The sequence below is a fragment of the Balaenoptera borealis genome, assembly GCF_965194805.1.
Source record: "Balaenoptera borealis genome assembly, chromosome: 7".
Classification (NCBI taxonomy): domain Eukaryota; kingdom Metazoa; phylum Chordata; class Mammalia; order Artiodactyla; family Balaenopteridae; genus Balaenoptera; species Balaenoptera borealis.
The window spans coordinates 120180369-120198807 of record NC_138864.1 but is presented as its reverse complement, the minus strand read 5'-3'; the positions used below and the strand labels follow the sequence as shown (position 1 = coordinate 120198807).

Sequence of the window (18439 nt, the reverse complement as noted above, 5' to 3'; positions counted from 1 at the left end):
GTTGCTTCAAGACGGTTGCATCTCTGGACTCAAGGTCACAGATCCTCTCAAGCTGGCACTATTTCTATCAGTGTCTCCTACTGGGTTTGGGTATCCAACAACTCCCACTCCGTATCATTTCAGGTCTCAGAGTGGGAACAACAGCTGCTGTAGTTCACTCTGTGATATTGTACTATCTCCTGAGGTTTCCCTACATTCTGCCCACACTTAGAAATAGTCCCCTTTTAAAGCTCTCTTTGAATTATCCTAATTTAAGTGTACCATCTGTTTCATGCTAAAATCCCAATAAAAACAGGCAGTACAAAAATAAGGAAAATGACTGATATTTTACATAAAAAAATGTATCTGAAAAGAAGAGAAAAGCTGTACTTTTAAATTTTAGGATGAGATAGAAAGCATAGGGTTAAGAGTGCCAACTCTTATATTTGTAGCCAAATTCCGATTTGGTCATCTATTACTTGTTTTTTTACTCTATTTTTCTAAAATTTAATGTTCTCACTTATGAAGTGGGAATAGTCATTAATGGTGAATGGTCATTTGTATCTATCTCATATTATTGAGATTAGAATTGTATAAAAAAAAATATGTAAAGTGTTTAGCACAGAGCCTTGTACTGGGTAGTCTTTCAATGAAGGGTAGCTCCTACTTTTATTATCTGCATCTAATAATATTGCAAACATGTTAATATTTTAGGACTTAAATTACTTTCTTTTTTATTACCATCACAAATTTAAACACTATGGAAAACTCTGTGTGCATATTTAGAAATATTTTTATATTATAACTCTATTAAAATATAACATACTCTGAGTCATTTTATTAGAAATATTTGTTTTTTTAACTGTCTAAATGCAACCCATAATTTTTAGCTTTCTACTACCTTCATACAATATTATCAGGCAGAGTCAGAATAGTTCAAACTAGTAGAGCTAGATCATAAGTAAATGAAACATTTACTAAACTTCTCTCTCTAAAACTGCTTCTCTAAACTAGTATTAGTCATTCTGTCTTCACAGATAGTAAATTTGCCTGGGAGGTTTCTCAGGAATTGCCTGAAGCAGGTAATAGGGAACTCAGGGGGCAGGATTCAAGGTTCATAAGCAGAATGGTATCAGTTTTTAAATATTTTTTTAAAAAAATGCTATATTAGAGTAGGTGGGTTCTTTTGAAAGGAAGTTTTCATAATTAAGTTTAACCAAAACCAAAATAATAGCTATTATAGAAATAAAAATCTGTATATGATATTAAAAATATATCTCATTTCTCTGTCAGTTGCATATTTTTTTAGCTCTAAGATCCCTACAAAAGGTATTAGACCAAAGGCAATATCAGCATGAATCCTTCCCTTTGTTTCTCCCTTTCAATCCACAACCAGGAGAACACCCACAACTCAATGAAGGTTCCTCTACCCAACACACCGGGAAGCCAGAGAGTTCCCCACATTTGTATATCTAAAGGTGGGTAGACTGGAGGACATAGAGGAGGTAAAGTCTGGAGAACAACTGAGGCAGTGCCTGTAATCCTGGCCCCCAAGCCACCGCAGCTGAGCTTGCAGCCCCAGAGAACCCAACAGTAGCAGAGGAGGCAGGGCATGTGACTCCAGCCCAACCTCCCACAGGGGTGGTACCTGTGAATCCAAACCCAGAGGTGGTAGAGGCACCCACCATCCTGGTGCCCCAGGCAGTGATGCCAACAACAGCAGTGATACTGGCAGCAGTGACCCCAGAGGCACAAGCATTGACAACAAAGGCACTTGGCAGTGTCTCTGGCAGAGGCCATGGAGGGTGGAAATTGCCAATTCTCAAATAGAGCTGGACACAGGCCAGGTAAGAGAAACCAAAAGCTAATGCTATACCATCACCTACTGAAAAACAAAATAAAGTCCTCTGATTACTAATCTGTTGAATTATTAGAATCAAGCCAAAAAAATAGCTTCACCTAAAGAAGAAAAGCATTCTCTATTTTAAATGCTCTGGCAGAGGAACAACACATAAATCACCACAAAAAACCATGGTGACATGGCATCACAAAAGAGAAATGACAAACCTCCAGAAACCAAAATTAAAGTCATGGAATATTTCAATATAACTCAGATAGCTGTCATGAAGTAACTCAATGAGCTACAAGAAAAATCAGAAGGGAAGTTCAATGAGCCCAGCAATAAAATTCGTGAACAGAGGGAATACTTTACCACAGAGACTGAAACTCTGAAAAAGAACCACACAAAGTCTGGATCTGAAGAACTCAATAAATGATATGAAGAATGCATTATAAAGTATTAGTGTAGGTAATATGGAAGAGAGAGCTAGTGAGATTGAAGATAGAAATCTAGAAATAAAAGAGGTAGAAAAGTAGAGAGAACTAATTTTTTTTAAATGAAGGGATTCTACAAGAACTAGCTGACTTCTTTAGGAAGGGCAACATAAAGATAACTGGCATCCCAGAAGGAGAAGAGAGGGAGAAGGGAGCACAAAGTTCATTTAAATAAATAATAGCTGAGAACATCACAAACCCAGGGAAGGAACTGGATATATAAGTCCAAGAAGCTAAAAGGACAGTTAATTACCTCAACACAAAGAGACCTTCTCCAAGGCACACTGTATTAAAACTATCAAAAGTCAATGGCAAAGAAAGAATTTTAAAGACAGCCAGGGAAAACAGGATGGTAACCTACAAATGAACCCCCATTAAGCTATCAGCAGATTTATCACCAGAAATCCTACTGGCCAGGAGAAAATAGAATGACATACTCAAAATATTATTGAAAAATAAGAACTTCAGCCAAGAATGTTCTATCCAGAAAAGTTATATTTAAGATACGAAGAAGAAACAAAGGCTTTCCCAGGCAAACAAAAGCTGTGGGCATTCATCAACACTAGACCTGCCTTACAAGAAATGTTGAAAGGAGCTCTTCTACTTGAAATGAAAAGGCAAAAGTACAGTACACAAACTGAGTAAGATGATAGATAAAATCAGAAAATTGCAGCTCTGATCAGAATAGGTTAAATACTTAATTATAGCATAAAGGAGAAAAAGCAGGAAACATAACAATAGCTATGAGAATTTGGTAGCAAACTCACAACGTAAAATGGGATAATTTGCGACAACAAAAACATAAAAGGGGAAGAGGAAAAGGATGGAACCCATATGTGTAAATGAAGATACGATGCTATCAGCAGAAAGACTATGTTATTTATGAGACATGTTATACAAAGCTCATGGTAACCACAAAACATAAATCTAGAGCAGAGACATGAAACATAAAAAAGAGGAAATAGAAAAACGTCATAAAAAACCACCAAACTAAAATGGCAGATAGAAACACAAGGAATAAGAAACAATGGAGATATAGGGAAACCAGAAGGCAAAAGACAAAATGGCAATACAAAGCCCTCATCTATCAATAATTACCCTAACTGTAAATGAACTGAATTCACCAATCACAAGATACAGAGTGGCTGGATGGATTAAAATACAAGACCCAACTATGTGCTACTTTCAGGAGACTTATCTCAGCCCTAGAGACAAACATCGGCTCAAAATGAAGAGATAGAAGATGATACTCCAAGAAAATGACAGCCAACAGAAAGTGGGTGTAGTTACACTCATATCAGAAAAAAATATGCTTCAAACCAAAAATGTAACATGAGACAAAGATGAACATTATATAAAGGGGACAATTCATCAAGAAGACATAACAGTTAACATATATGCATCTAATATAGGAACACCAAAATATATAAATCAAGTATTAACAGACTTACAAGGAGAAATAGACAGCACACAAATTAAAAAAGGGGACTTTAATAACCCCACTGACATCAATGGACAGATCATCCAGACAGAAAGTCAACAAGGAAACAGCAGCCTTAGATAAAACATTAGACCAGACGAACTTAATAGATTGATATAGAGCATTTCATCCAAAAGCACCAGAATACACTTACTTCTCAAGTACACATGAAACATTTTCAAGGAAAGACCATATGTTGTGACACAAAACTAGTCTCAATAAATTTAAAAAGATTGAAAGCATATCAAGCATCTTTTCCAACCACAAATGTATGAAACCAGAAATCAACTTCAAGAAGAAAGCTGGAAAAATCACAAATATATGGAAACTAACCAACATGCTACTGAACAACTGTCAGATCAATGATGAAATCAAAAGAGAAATTTAAAAAATACCTGAAGAGAAATGAAAATATGACATACCAAAGTCAATGGAATGCAGCAAAAGCAGTACTAAGAGGGGAGTTTATAGCAATACAATTCCATCTCAAGAAACAAGAAAAATATCAAATAAACAATCTAAACTTACACCTTAAGGAACTAGAAAAAGAAGAAATGAAACCTATAGTAGAAAGGACACAATAATAATCAGAGTGAAAATAAATAAAATAGTGACTAAAAAGACAATAGAAGAGATCAATAAAACTAAGAGCTGATTGTTTGAAAAGATAAACAAAATTGACAGACCTTTAGCTAGACTTCCAAAAAAAAATGAAAGCTCAGAAAAATAAAATCAGAAACAAAAGAGGAGAAATTACAATGTATACCAGAGAAATACAACGAATTATAAGAGAACATTATGAACAGCTATTCACAAAAGTTGGACAACCAAAAGAAATGGATATATTTTTAGAATCATACATCTTTCCAAGACTGAATCATAAAGAAATAGAAAATCTGAACAGAATGATCACTAGTAAGGAGATTAAAACTGAAATCTAAAACTTCCCCAAAGGGAGTTTGGGAAAAACACTGGACCTGCCAAAGAGGTAAGAGACGATTGTTTCGGGGTGCAAGAGGGGATTCAGAGCACTGCCTAAACGAGCTCCAGAGATGGGCACAAGCCACGGCTATCAGCGTGGACACCAGAGACGGACATGAAACGTTAAGGCTGCTGCTGCAGCCACCAAGAATCCTGTGTGCAAGCACAGGTCACTCTCCACACCTCCCCTCCGGGGAGCCTGTGCAGCTGGCCACTGCCAGGGTCCCGTGATCCAGGGACAATGCCCCTGGGAGAACACATGGTGTGTCTTAGTCTGGTGCAATGTCACGCCAGCCTCTGCTGCCTCAGGCTCGCCCTGCATTCCATGCCCCTCCCTCCCCCCAGCCTGAGTGAGCCAGAGCTCCCTAATCAGCTGCTACTGTAACCCCGTCCTGTCTGGGTGGGGAACAGATGCCCTCAGGAGACCTACACACAGAGGCAGGGCCAAATCCAAAGCTGAACCCCAGGAGCTGTGCGAACAGAGAAGAGAAAGGGAAATCTCTCCCAGCAGCCTCAGGAGCAGTGGATTAAATCTCCACAATCAACTTGATGTACCCTGTATCTGTGGAATACCTAATGAATCATCCCAAAATTGAGGCGGTGGACTTTGTGAGCAACTGTAGACTTGGGGTTTGCTTTCTACATCTAATTTGTTTCTGGTTTTCTGTTTATCTTAGTTTCGTATTTAGAGCTTATTATCATTGGTAGATTTGTTTATTGATTTGGTTGCTCTCTTCCTTTTTTATTTTATATATATATATATTTTTTTTTCCTTTCCCTCTTTTTGTGAGGATGTATGTGTATGCTTCTTTGTGTGATTTTGTCTGTATAGCTTTGCTTTTGCCATTTGTCCTAGGGTTCTCACTGTCCGTTTTTTTGTTTGTTTGTTTGTTTTTAGTATAGTTTTTAGCGCTTGTGATCATTGGTGGATTTGTTTTTTGGTTTGGTTGCTCTCTTCTTTCTTTTCTTTTTATTACTTTTTTTAAATTTTTAATAATTTTTTTCTATTTTAATAACTATATTTTATTTTGTTTATTTTTTCTTCCTTCCTTCCTTTCTTTCTTTCTCTCTCTTTCTCTCTTTCTTTCTTTCCCTTTTCTTCTGAGCCATGTGGCTGACAGGGTCTTGGTGCTCTGGCCGGGTGTCAGGCCTGAGCTTCTGAGGTGGGAGTCAAGTTCAGAACATTGGTCCACCAGAGACCCCCAGGCCCCACGTAATATTAAATGATGAATGCTCTTGCAGAGATCTCCATCTCAAAGCTAAGACCCATATCCCCTCAACAACCAGTAAGCTACAGAGCTGGACACCCTATGCCAAACAACTAGCAAGACAGGAACACAAACCCACCCATTAGCAGAGAGGCTGCCTAAAATCATAATAAGTTCACAGACATCCCCAAACGCACCACCGGACATGGTCCTGCCCACCAGAAAGACAAGATCCAACCTCATCGACCAGAACACAGGCACCAGTCCCCTCCACCAAGAAGCCTACACAACACACTGAACCAACCTTACCCACTGGGAGCAGACATCAAAAACAACGGGTACTACAAACCTGCAGGCTGCGAAATGGAGACCACAAACAAGGTAAGTTAAGCAAAATGAGAAGACAGAGAAATACACAACAGAGGAAGGAGCAAGGTAAACAACCACCAGACCAAAAAAATGAAGAGGAAATAGGCAGTCTACCTGAAAAAGAATTCAGAGTTGTGATAGTAAAGATGATCCAAAATCTTGGAAACAGAATGGAGAAAATAAAAGAAACATTTAGCAAGGACCTAGAAGAACTAAAGAGTAAACAAACAATGATGAACAAGAAAATAAATGAAATTAAAAATTCTCTAGAAGGAATCAATAGCAGAAGAACTGAGGCAGAAGAACAGATAAGTGACCTGGAAGATAAAATAGTGGAAATAACTACCACAGAGCAGAATAAAGAAAAAAGAATGAAAAGAATTAGGACAATCTCAGAGACATCTGGGACAACATTAAATGCCCCAATATTTGACTTATAGGGGTCCCAGAAGAAAAGAGAAAGAAAGGGACTGAGAAAATATTTGAAGAGATTATAGTTGAAAACTTCCCTAATATGGGAAAGGAAATAGTCAGTCAAGTTCAGGAAGCACAGGGAGTCCCATACAGGATAAATCCAAGGAGAAACACACCAAGACACATATTAATCAAACTATCAAAAATTAAATAGAAAGAAAAAATATTTAAGCAGCAAGGGAAAAACAATAAATAACATACAAGGGAATCCCCATAAGGTTAACAGCTGATCTTTCAGCAGAAACTCTGCAAGCCAGAAAGGAGTGGCAGGACATATTTAAAGTGATGAAAGGGAACAAACTACAAGCAAGATTCCTCTACCCAGGAAGGATCTCATTCAGATTCGATGGAGGAATTAAAATGTTTACAGACAAGCAAAAGGTAAGAGAATTCAGCACCACCAAACCAGCTTTACAACAAATGCTAAAAGAACTTTTCTAGGCAGGAAATACAAGAGAAGGAAAGGACTTACAATAACACACCCAAAACAATTAAGAAAATGGTAATAGGAACATACATATCGATAACTACCTTAAATATAAATGGATTAAATGCTCCAACCAAAAGACATAGACTGGCTGAATGGATACAAAAACAAGACCTGTTTATATGCTGTCTACAAGAGACCCACTTCAGACCTAGGGACACATACAGACTGAAAGTGAGGGAATGGGAAAAGATATTCCATGCAAATGGAAATCAAAAGAAAGCTGGAGTACCAATTCTCATATCAGGTAAAATAGACTTTAAAATAAAGACTATTACAAGAGACAAAGAAGGACACTACATAATGCTCAAGGGATCCATCCAAGAAGAAGATATAACAATTGTAAATATTTATGCACCCAACATAGGAGCACCTCAATACACAAGGCAAATGCTAACAGCCATAAAAGGGGAAATTGACAGTAATGCAATCATAGTAAGGGACTTTAACACCCCAGTTTCACTAATGGACTGATCATCCAAAATGAAAATAAATAAGGAAACACAAGCTTTGAATGATACATTAAACAAGATGGACTTAATTGATATTTATAGGACATTCCATCTAGAAACAACAGAATACACTTTCTTCTCAAGTGCTCATGGAACATTCTCCAAGATAGATCATATCTTGGGTCACAAATCAAGCCTTGGTAAATTTAAGAAAATTGAAATCATATCAATTATCTTTTCTGATCACAATGCTATGAGACTAGATATCAATTACAGGAAAAAATCTGTAAAAAATACAAACACATGGAGGCTAAACAATATACTACTAAATAACCAAGAGATCACTGAAGAAATCAAAGAGGAAATCAAAAAATACCTAGAAACAAATGACAATGAAAACACGATGACCCAAAACCTATGGGATGCAGCAAAAGTAGTTCTAAGAGGGAAGTTTATAGCAATAGAATCCTACCTCAAGAAACAAGAAACGCCTCAAATAAACAACCTAAATTTACACCTAATGCAATTAGAGAAAGAAGAACAGATAACACCCAAAGTTAGCAGAAGGAAAGAAATCATAAAGATCAGATCAGAAATACATGAAAAAGAAATTAAGGCAACGAAAACAAAGATCAATAAAACCAAAAGCTGGTCCTTTGAGAAGATAAAATTGATAAACCATTAGCCAGACTCATCAAGAAAAAAAGGGAGAAGACTCAAATCAATAGAATTAGAAATGGAAAAGGAGAAGTAACAAATGACACAGCAGAAATACAAAGGATCATGAGAGATTAATACAAGCAACTATATGCCAATAAATTGGACAGCCTGGAAGAAATGGACAACCTCTAGAAAAGCACAACCTTCCGAGACTCAACCAGGAAGAAATAGAAAATATAAACAGACCAATCACAAGCACTGAAATTGAGGCTGTGATTTAAAATCTTCCAACAAACAAAAGCCCAGGACCAGATGGCTTAACAGGCGAATTCTATCAAACATTTAGAGAAGAGCTAATGCCTATCCTTCTCAAACTCTTCCAAAATATAGCAGAGGGAGGAACACTCCCAAACTCATTCTATGAAGCCACCATCACCCTGATACCAAAACCAGACAAACATGCCACAAAAAAAGAAAACTACAGGCCAATATCACTGATGAACATAGATGCAAAAATCCTCAACAAAATAGTAGCTAACAGAATCATAACTACAATGAGGTGTCACCTCACACCAGTCAGAATAGCCATCATCAAAAAATCTGCAAACAATAAATGCTGGAGAGGGTGTGGGGAAAAGGGAACCCTCTTGCACTTTTGGTGGGAATGTAAATTGATACAGCCACTATGGAGAACAATATGGAGGTTCCTTAAAACACTAAAAACAGAACTACCATATGACCCAGCAATCCGACTACTGGGCATATGCCCTGAGAAAGCCATAATTCAAAAAGAGTCATGTACCACAAAGTTCATTGCAGCTCTATTTACAATAGCCAGGACATGGAAGCAGCCTAAGTGTCCATCGACAGATGAATGGATAATGAAGCTGTGGCACATATATACAATGGAATATTACTCAGCCATAGAAGGAAACGAAATTGATTTATTTGTAGTGAGGTGGATGGACCTAGAGACTGTCATACAGAGTGAAGTAAGTCAGAAAGAGAAAAACAAATACCATATGCTAACACATATATATGGAATCTTAAAAAAAAAAAAGTTCTGAAAACCTAGCGGCAGGACAGGAAGAAAGACACAGACTTAAGAGAATGGACGTGAGAACACGGGAGGGGAAGGGTAAGCTGGGATGAAGTGAGAGAGTAGCATGGACATATATACACTACTAAATGTAAAATAGATAGCTAGTGGGAAGCAGCTGCATAGCACAGGGAGATCAGCTCGGTGCTTTGTGACCACCTAGAGGTTGGGATAGGGAGGGTGTGAGGGAGACGCAAGAGGGAGGAGATATGGGGATGTATGTAAACATATAGCTGATTCACTTTGTTATACAGCAGAAACTGACACACCATTGTAAAGCAATTATACTCTAATAAAGATGTTTAAAAAAAAAACAGAAATAAAAATGTAATAAAATAAAACCTCCCCCAAAACAAAAGTCCAGGATCCAACAGCTTCACAGGTGAATTCTACCAAACATTCAAAGAAGATTGAATACCTATCCTTCTTAAATTCTTCCAAAAAAATTGAAGAGGAGGGAATGCTTCCCCCCTCATTTTATGAGGCCAAAATTACCCTGATACCAAAACCAGACAGACACCTTGAAAATTACAGGCCAATATCTCTGCTGAACATAGATGCAAAAATTCTCAACAAAATGTTAGCAAACCAAATACAACCATACATTAAAAGGATCATACACCATGATCAAATAGGATTTATTCCAAGATGCAAGCATGGTTCAACATCCACAAATTAATCAACATGATACACCACATTAAAAAAATGAAGGATAAAAAAACCATATGATCATCTCAATAGATGCGGAAAAAGCATTTGACAAGATTGAATACCCATTTATGATTCAAAACAATAACTCTCAATAGAATGGGTATAGAAGGAATGTACCTCAACATAATAAAGGCCACATATAAAGTCACAGCTACCATCAAAATCAAGGGTGAAAAAAATGAAAGCTATTCCTCTAAGATCAGGGCTAAGACAAGGATGTCCACGTTTACCACTCTTATTCAACGTAGTATTGGAAATCCTAGCCAGAACAATCAGGCAAGAAAAATAAATAAAAGACATCCAAATTGAAAAGGGGGAAGTATAATTGTGACTATTTGCAGGTAACATGATTTTATATATGAAATACCTAAAGAATCCACCAGAAAACTATTAGAAATAATAGACAAATACAGTAAAGTTGCAGAATACAAAATCAATATGTAAAATAGTGTTTCTATACACTAACAGTGAGCTAGGAGAAAGAGAAATTAAGAAAACAATTCCATTTACAGCTGCATCAAAACAGTAAAATACCTATAAATTGTATTAACTAAGGAGGTGAAAACCCTGTGTGCTGAAAACTATATAAGATATTGTTCAAAGAAATTGAAGAAGAAACAAAGAAATGCAAAGATATTCTATGCTCATGGACTTGAAGAATTAACATTGTTAAAATGTCTGTATTACCTAAAGCAATGTACAGATTCAACACAATCCCTATTGAAATCCCAGTGACATTTTTCACAGAAAACCAACAAAAACATTAAAATTTATAGGGGATCACAGAAGACCCCAAATAGCCAAAGCAATTCTGAGAAAAATGAACAAAGCTGGAGGTATCATACTTTGTGATTTCAAGATGCACTACAAAGCTATAATAATCAAAACATCTTGGTACAGGCAAAAAATAGACACACAGATCAATGGAACAGAATTGAGGGCCCAGAATTAAACTCACACTTTTATGGACAATTAATTTAAAACATAGGAGCAAAGAACATACAATGGAGAAATAGTCTCTTCAATAAATGTTGCCGGAAAAACTGGACAGGCACATGCAAAAGAATGACACTAGACCACTATTTTACACCATACACAAAAAATCAACTCAAAACAGAGTAAAGACTTGAATGTAAGATGTGAATCCATAAAATTCCTAGTGGAAAACATAGGTCATATGCTCTTTGATGTCAGTCTTAACATCTTTCCAGATAGGTCTCCTCAGGCAAGGGAAACCAAAGAAAATAAAACAAATGGGACTATATCAAATTAAAAAGCTTCTGTACAGCAAAGGAGACCATCAACAAAAAGGAAAGACAACCTACAGAATGGGAGAAGATACTGCACATCATATAGCTGATAAGGGAGCAATATCCAAAATGTATAAAAACCTCATACAAATCCATAACAACAACAACAGAAAACAACCCGATTAAAAAATGGGCAGAGGAGCTGAATAGAGATTCTTTTCAAAGAAGACATACAGATGGCAACAGGCACATGAAAAGATGTTCAATATCACTAATTACTAGGGAAATGAAAATCAAAACCACAGTGAGACATCACCTCATGCCTGTTAGAATGGCTGTTATAAAAACGGCAAGGAATTACAAGTATTGGAGAGGATGTGGAGAAAAGGGAATCCTCATACACTGTTGGTGGGAATGTAAATTAGTACAGCCTGTATGGAAAATAGTAAGGAGATCCCTTTAAACATTAAAAATAGAACAACCCTATGATCCAGATATTCTACTTCTGGGTATTTATTTGAAAAATATGAAAACACTAATTCGAAAAGGTATATGCATCCCTATGTTCAATGCGGCATTATTTACAATAGCAAAGATATGGAAACAATCTAAGTGCCCATCGACAGATGAATGGATATAAACGATGGAATACTACTCATCCATAAAAAAAGATGAAATGTTGCCATTTGCTACAACATGGATGGACATTGAGAGTATTCCACTAAATGAAATAAATCAGATGGGGATAGACAAATACTGTATGATTTCACTCATATGTAGAATATAAAAACAAACAAAACAAACAAACAAACAAACCAAACCAAACCAAATAAAAACAAACATATAGGTACAGAGAGCAGAGTAGTGATTACCAGAAAAGAAGGGGTGTGGGAGAAGGACAAAATGGGTAAAGGGAGTCAACTATAAGGTGACAGATGGAAACTAAACATTTGGTGGTGAACCACTGTAGTGTATACAGAAGTCAAAATATAATGTTGTACACATGAAACTTATATAATGTTATAAACCAATGTTATGTCAATTAAAAAAGGATATTAGACATAAATACATATATTTGGCCTTTTATACACATCCTAGACTTAATTATTTATATCAAAATCTTACAAATCATTTTAAAGTAATTCCTTACTGTTTTTCATATTTCAAGAGCAACACATACTTATTGTAGAAAACTTAAAAATTAGAAAAAAGTATAAAGAATAATCCATAATCTCATGATAGAGAAGAAAACACTTAATATATGAGCTTACTTACAGCTCATTATTTTCTACAGGCAGTAGATTTTAGATTTACAAAGCTATTGCATTTTATTACTGAAATTATTATTGGGGTAATTAGGTAACCTGTTTTAAAATAAACATTTTGCTGAAAATATTTTTCCATGACATTACGAATATCTTGAAAACACCAATTTAATAATATAATAATCCTTTATAAATGTGCATAACTTATTTAAACACTCTCCTCTTTTATACATTGAGGTTTTTGTCAATTTTCCCCTATTTTAATTAACTATATAATGAAAATTCTTGTAAAATTTTTACTTTTATCAAATTACCTCCCACATATTTTAGAGAGAGAAAAACTCGCTTAAAGAGTATGAACCCACGTAGCCTCTTAAAACATACTACTTTATTATTTTTTAAGAAAATGTTGACAGATTCTGACATGTAACAGCAGAAAACATTCTTTCCCTTTAATTCTACTTTCTAGTTTAACAGATGAAGGATGATACCTTATTGACTGATTTGCATTTTCCTTTTTATAAAGAGATTTATCATTTTCTCAACTGAGTATGATATTTACATTTCTTCTGTGGCTGTGCAGTTTTTTTCTTTGGAAGTTTTATCTTTTTTAATACTGAGAACAACAAAAAAAACAAATTATAAATTATATTTTAAAGACATTTGATACAGAAAGTAGGTCAGGGGTTCCTGGGGTGGGAGACAGGAAGGAGAGAGGGGGAGGAATTACCAAAAAAGCATGAGGATTATATAGTGATATATTCACTGTCTTGATTGTGGTGACAGTTTCATGGGTATATCCATTATGTCAAAATTTAACAAATTTTACTCTTTAAATAAATTCAGTTTATTGTGTGTCAAAAAAATGAATAAATAAAGACATTAGAGATCTGTGGAAGCTAAGAAGACTAGATGAAATAAAATTCCACAGAGGAGATAAACATTCAGAAGTGAGTTGATGGATAAGCAGCTGCATTTTAGAATGAACGCATTTGCCAATTTGGGGCATAGGCTTAGGATCAGACAGTGGACTGTTGCTAGAGAAAGAAAAACTTGCAGAGCTTTTAACTGGTATGAGGGTCTGGAATGACAAAATGTGACCATTTTGAGGACTGATTATATAATCCTGGTTTCCTCTACACAGCCCTGGCTGAATTGTCAGGCTGAGTGCCATGGGTAAGGACTTAGGAGGAAAGCTCTGAAAAGGAAAGTGAGATCTCCCTTAGATTTTCACTGCTTAGGAGTTTAGGGCCTACCCCTGTCAGATATAAATTGGATCTAAGCAGAAGCAAAATAGGCCAGAGATGAAGGTACTGAAATGAGTGATGAATTCACACTAGAACGTACAGCAAATACTATGTAGGAGCTCTGATTGCAAATACTACGTAGAAGCTCTGATTTAGGGCTCTGATGGAGGTTCAAGTCCAGTGGCAGAAGGTAGCTGCTGTAGGATAGAGAAACCAACAAACATTTTGACTTGGGTGTGTGCTAGTATGATAAGGTCAGAGGATGGAGGACCCCTCAAAACCAAGGAGGAAATTTCTCTCAAGACCCTTACCAAATTGTGAAGCATTATTGGGCAGATGCTAAAGAGAAAACCTTAGAAAAGTTATCTTCGGAAGAATTAAATCCTCATAGTCTTTCAGTATAGCCAAAATTCCATGAGATGCTCAATTAAAAGTCTTGAAGGACTACAGAGTTATGGTGTAATGTGGTTAACCAAAAGTAGCTAAATTTTCTGAAAATTTTACCCTACTCTTAATGAGCTTCATCCTAGATTGGATAGAGGTGACCATCCCCAAACCTAACTGAGAAAAAGGAGAATCCTCTCTGGTAATGAATATATCACCATTTGCAGCCTCTACACTTCTTTTGTGCCTGCCAAATTACTAAAAACTAAGATACAAGAGAAAACAAGCTCAGGGCTCCCACTGATTCTGAATTATGGTGAGTTGTATAATTATTTCATTATTATATTACAATTTAATAATAATAGAAATCAAGTGCACAATAAATGTAATGCGCTTGAATCATCCCGAAACCATCCGCTTCCCCCCGCACCCTGTCAGTCCATGGAAAAATTGTCTTCCACGAAACCAGTCCCTTGTGTCAAAAAGTCTGGGGACTGCTGAAGTAGAGGACTGCAGGGCTGAGCGTGTGTGCACTAATTAACGAAGCTGGTTGGGAAGGTGGTCTGATAAGCTGACCCTGGAGTAGACCTGAAGGAGTGAGAAGTGAGCCATGTGGATATCTGAGGGAAGAGTGTTTCTGGCAGAGGGAACCACTAAGTACAAAGGTCCCAAGGTAGGAGCATGCTGCTTTTGTCAAAGGAATATCAGAGATATTGTGGCTGGATGGAATGAGCTGGGTGAGGGGGTAATGGTGGGTTATGAAATGAAAGAAGCATAGGGGAGGTAGGTTTATTCAGGGCTTCCTAGGTGATGGTTAGCTCTTTGAATTTTACTCTAAGATAGGAAGCCAGTGAATGTGTTGAACAGAGAGGTAATATGATCTACAGTTTTTACAGAGATCACTCTGCTGGGGGGCAAGGGGAAAGCATGAGACCATTCACTAATGCAGGAGAGAGATGAGGGTGGCTTGCCTAGGATGGTAGTGGTACAGATGATGAGGGGTGGTCAGGTTCTGTGTATATTTTAAAATACGTTCAAAAGAAGTTGTTTATGGATGAATTTGAGTGTGAGAGACAGAGGGAGAGATGTCAAAGATAACATCAAGATTTTGTTATTTTTTAAACACCACAGAAAATCACCAGTGACTGCTAAAGTGTCAGCTCTTAGAAGTAACCCTGAGTTAGTCATTTTACCCCTCTGCCCTAGTTTCTTCATTAGCAAATGTTTTTTGATTGGTCCAAAGGCAGCATCCCTTCCCTCCAACACCCCTTCCCTCCAGCATCTTTTCATGCCAACAAATTTAATTTGAGGGTGGTGTTTCCTGTTCTCATTTTTAAGAGTTTCTCTTCCTCTTCATGCATCATTCTATTTCCCTCAGGTTTTCTTCCTCCTCACTTCCCTTTTCCCATTCAACCTGCCTCTTCCCGAGTCATGGAGAACTGAGGATACATCGTTACAATTTGGAAGAGAAGCATTCCTCTTCCCGTGGATTATGCTGGCCATGCATTCTCAATCTATCAAAGGCTAAATTTTTAGCATCTACAGTGGATCAGGTATCCTGGCAAGATAGCCCATGTCCTCAGGAATCAGTTGCTTCTCCTTGCATTAATATCTTGATTCATTCAGATCCCTTCAAAAGAAAGTAAGGGAAACAAAGTATTGCAGAGATGAACCTTAAATCTGATAAGTTTGGGTCTAAAAAGCTTCATTTTCCAGTTTTGTCACTTGCCTCCCTCAGGCCTATTCCCAGCACTCCTAAAGTGTAAACACTTGACTGATTTGAAAGCTAGACAAATAGAAATTCTACTGGACAACTAGAAATTCTTCATATCTCCTTAGCACTGAATGGCTTATAGAGAATTCTCATATCCTTTGGACAGTGCTATGAGAAGGAAGGGCAGGACAGAAATTATTTCCCCATTTTACTGGTGAGAAAATTGAAATTCAAATAACTATTATTGCTCAAGGAAACAACTGCTAAATGCAGGATCTACACTAAAATCACTAGAATGTGGGTCTTCTGATTTCTAAACATAATGCTATTTCATAATAATAGCTTCTATTTATTGAGCTCTGTATACCTAGTGTTCTGTGAATAGTTTTTATAAATTAGCTTATTCGATGTTTACAGATGCCTATGAAATGCATGTATTGCCCTGTTTTACAATGAGGAAATTAATACTCAGAAAGTTTAAGTAAGTCAATTATACCTCAATAAAGCTGAAATTTAAAAAAAAAAACTAAGATAATTTTATGGTCTGCAAATTCTATATCAACAAAGTTTTAAAAGCACAAACATATGAAGAGTTATGGCTATCTGATCAATAACCTAGAGAATAAAATAGACAATAGAAAAAGATAAGGAGCTTACAATGATTATGATTAATACATTAAATGAAATTAGTAATTCAATGGATGATTTTAATAGCAGACTGTTTATAGCATGACACAGCACTGGTGAAGTAGAAGATACATCAATAAAAGATGGCCATGCTGAGGCACAGCAAGCAAAAAGAAGAACAGAAAGGAGCATAAGTGACTTAGACCATTGACCATATGGCCTAACACATAGGTAATTATAGCTCCCTAAAAGCCCCATTCCCAGAGAATTGTTACTATTTGACATGCCCGGCTGCTCCCTGAAAAAACCCTCTTCTCAGAGTTAGTCTTTATTTAACCTGACTCAGAGCTCACTGAAGGCAAACAGCGCTATCCCCGGGATATTTGCCAAAAACAATCAGCAGCAATTGTTCAACACTGCAGCTGACTAAAGTATCAATACCATTTGGGGGCAAACATGAGGCTGAAAGGAAAATCTAGGGAATAAGATGTTCACAGAAGCTTTAAATATTTGTCACATATTTCTGGTTATCTAGAAAGACATGTGCACATGCAGGGCTCTGAACATGCCCAGGAAATGACTCAGAAGGTCCTAATCTCTCACTTTTGGTTTATCTTGAGGCTCTGTGGAAACATGAAGTGGAAGCTGAAGCAGAATTGTAAACTACTAGAGCAATGAAGGTTCATCCTAACATATGTACCCATAGCCCTTCAGCAGAGGCTGAAAGACCTATTGGTTCAAACTAACTAAATTCAGCAACATACAAAAAGGATTATATAGCATGATCAATTGGGTTTATTTCAGGAATCTAAGGTTACTTTAACATCTGAAAATCAATTAATGTAATACCTCACATTAATTAAAAAAGACAAATAACGTGATCATCTCAATAGATCCTTATTTGAAGCACTTGACAAAAATCTACTATTTTTTCATGAAAAAAGTATACAAACTAGAAATACAAGAGAACTTCTTTAACCCACTAAGTCTACCTAGGAAAAACCCCAGCTATCATCATATTTAATGCTATAAGACTAAATGTTTTCCTCCTGGATCAGGAACAAGAAAAGGGTACCTGTTCTCATCACTCTCATTCATCATAGTGCTGGGAGTTCTAGCCAAAATAGGTAATTGAAATAAAGAAAAGGCACTCAGGTTAGAAAGGAAGAAGTAAAACTATCTGTATTCAGAGATAATATGATTTTGAAATTGTATTGATATTAACATGTTGGGTTATAAAGAAACCTGTAATAAATTTCAAATAATTGAAATCACTGAGAGTAAATATGTCCCTAATCACAAGGGGATTTAATAACTAGAATTTAATAATTTTAAGATAACTAGAAAAATCCCCAAAGTCTGCAATTTGAATAAGAGAGTTCTACATAACAAGTCAATGAAAGATGAAATCAAAATAAAAGTTGGGAAGTAATTTGAACTAAATTATAATTAAGATATGACATATCAAGACTTGTATGAAAGAGATAATGCAGTGCTTAGAGAGAAATGTATAGCCTTAAATGCATATATTAAAGAAAGGCCAAAAAAATCAGTGATTAAACTTTTATCAAAGGAAGCTAAAATGAAAAGAGACAAAATTTAAAGAAAGTAAAAGGATGAATATAATAAATATAAAATAAAAATCAATTCAATTATAAATAAGGACACAAAAACTAAAAGCTCCTTCTCTGTAAAGATTTTTAAAATTAATTAATTCC

General features: G+C 36.2%; 1 protein-coding gene and 1 long non-coding RNA gene across 17 annotated transcripts in view; one reads left to right on the top strand and one right to left on the bottom strand.

Annotated features, from left to right (window-relative positions):
- Positions 1 to 18439, bottom strand: part of LOC309632720 — a 293593-nt gene that overhangs the window by 45088 nt on the left and 230066 nt on the right. The gene's annotated exons all lie outside the window — the stretch shown is intronic.
- Positions 1 to 18439, top strand: part of LOC309632716 (uncharacterized protein) — a 338702-nt gene that overhangs the window by 262880 nt on the left and 57383 nt on the right. Inside the window, exon 5 of one of the 14 annotated variants that reach the window (XM_082400509.1) lies at positions 1376 to 18297. The exons of the other annotated variants lie outside the window; for them this stretch is intronic. Within the exon in view, the coding sequence (XP_082256635.1) occupies positions 1376 to 1455 (80 nt within the window). The 3' untranslated portion in view covers positions 1456 to 18297. Of the gene's footprint in view, positions 1 to 1375; positions 18298 to 18439 lie in introns of those variants that run through there. 14 annotated transcript variants of the gene reach the window in all.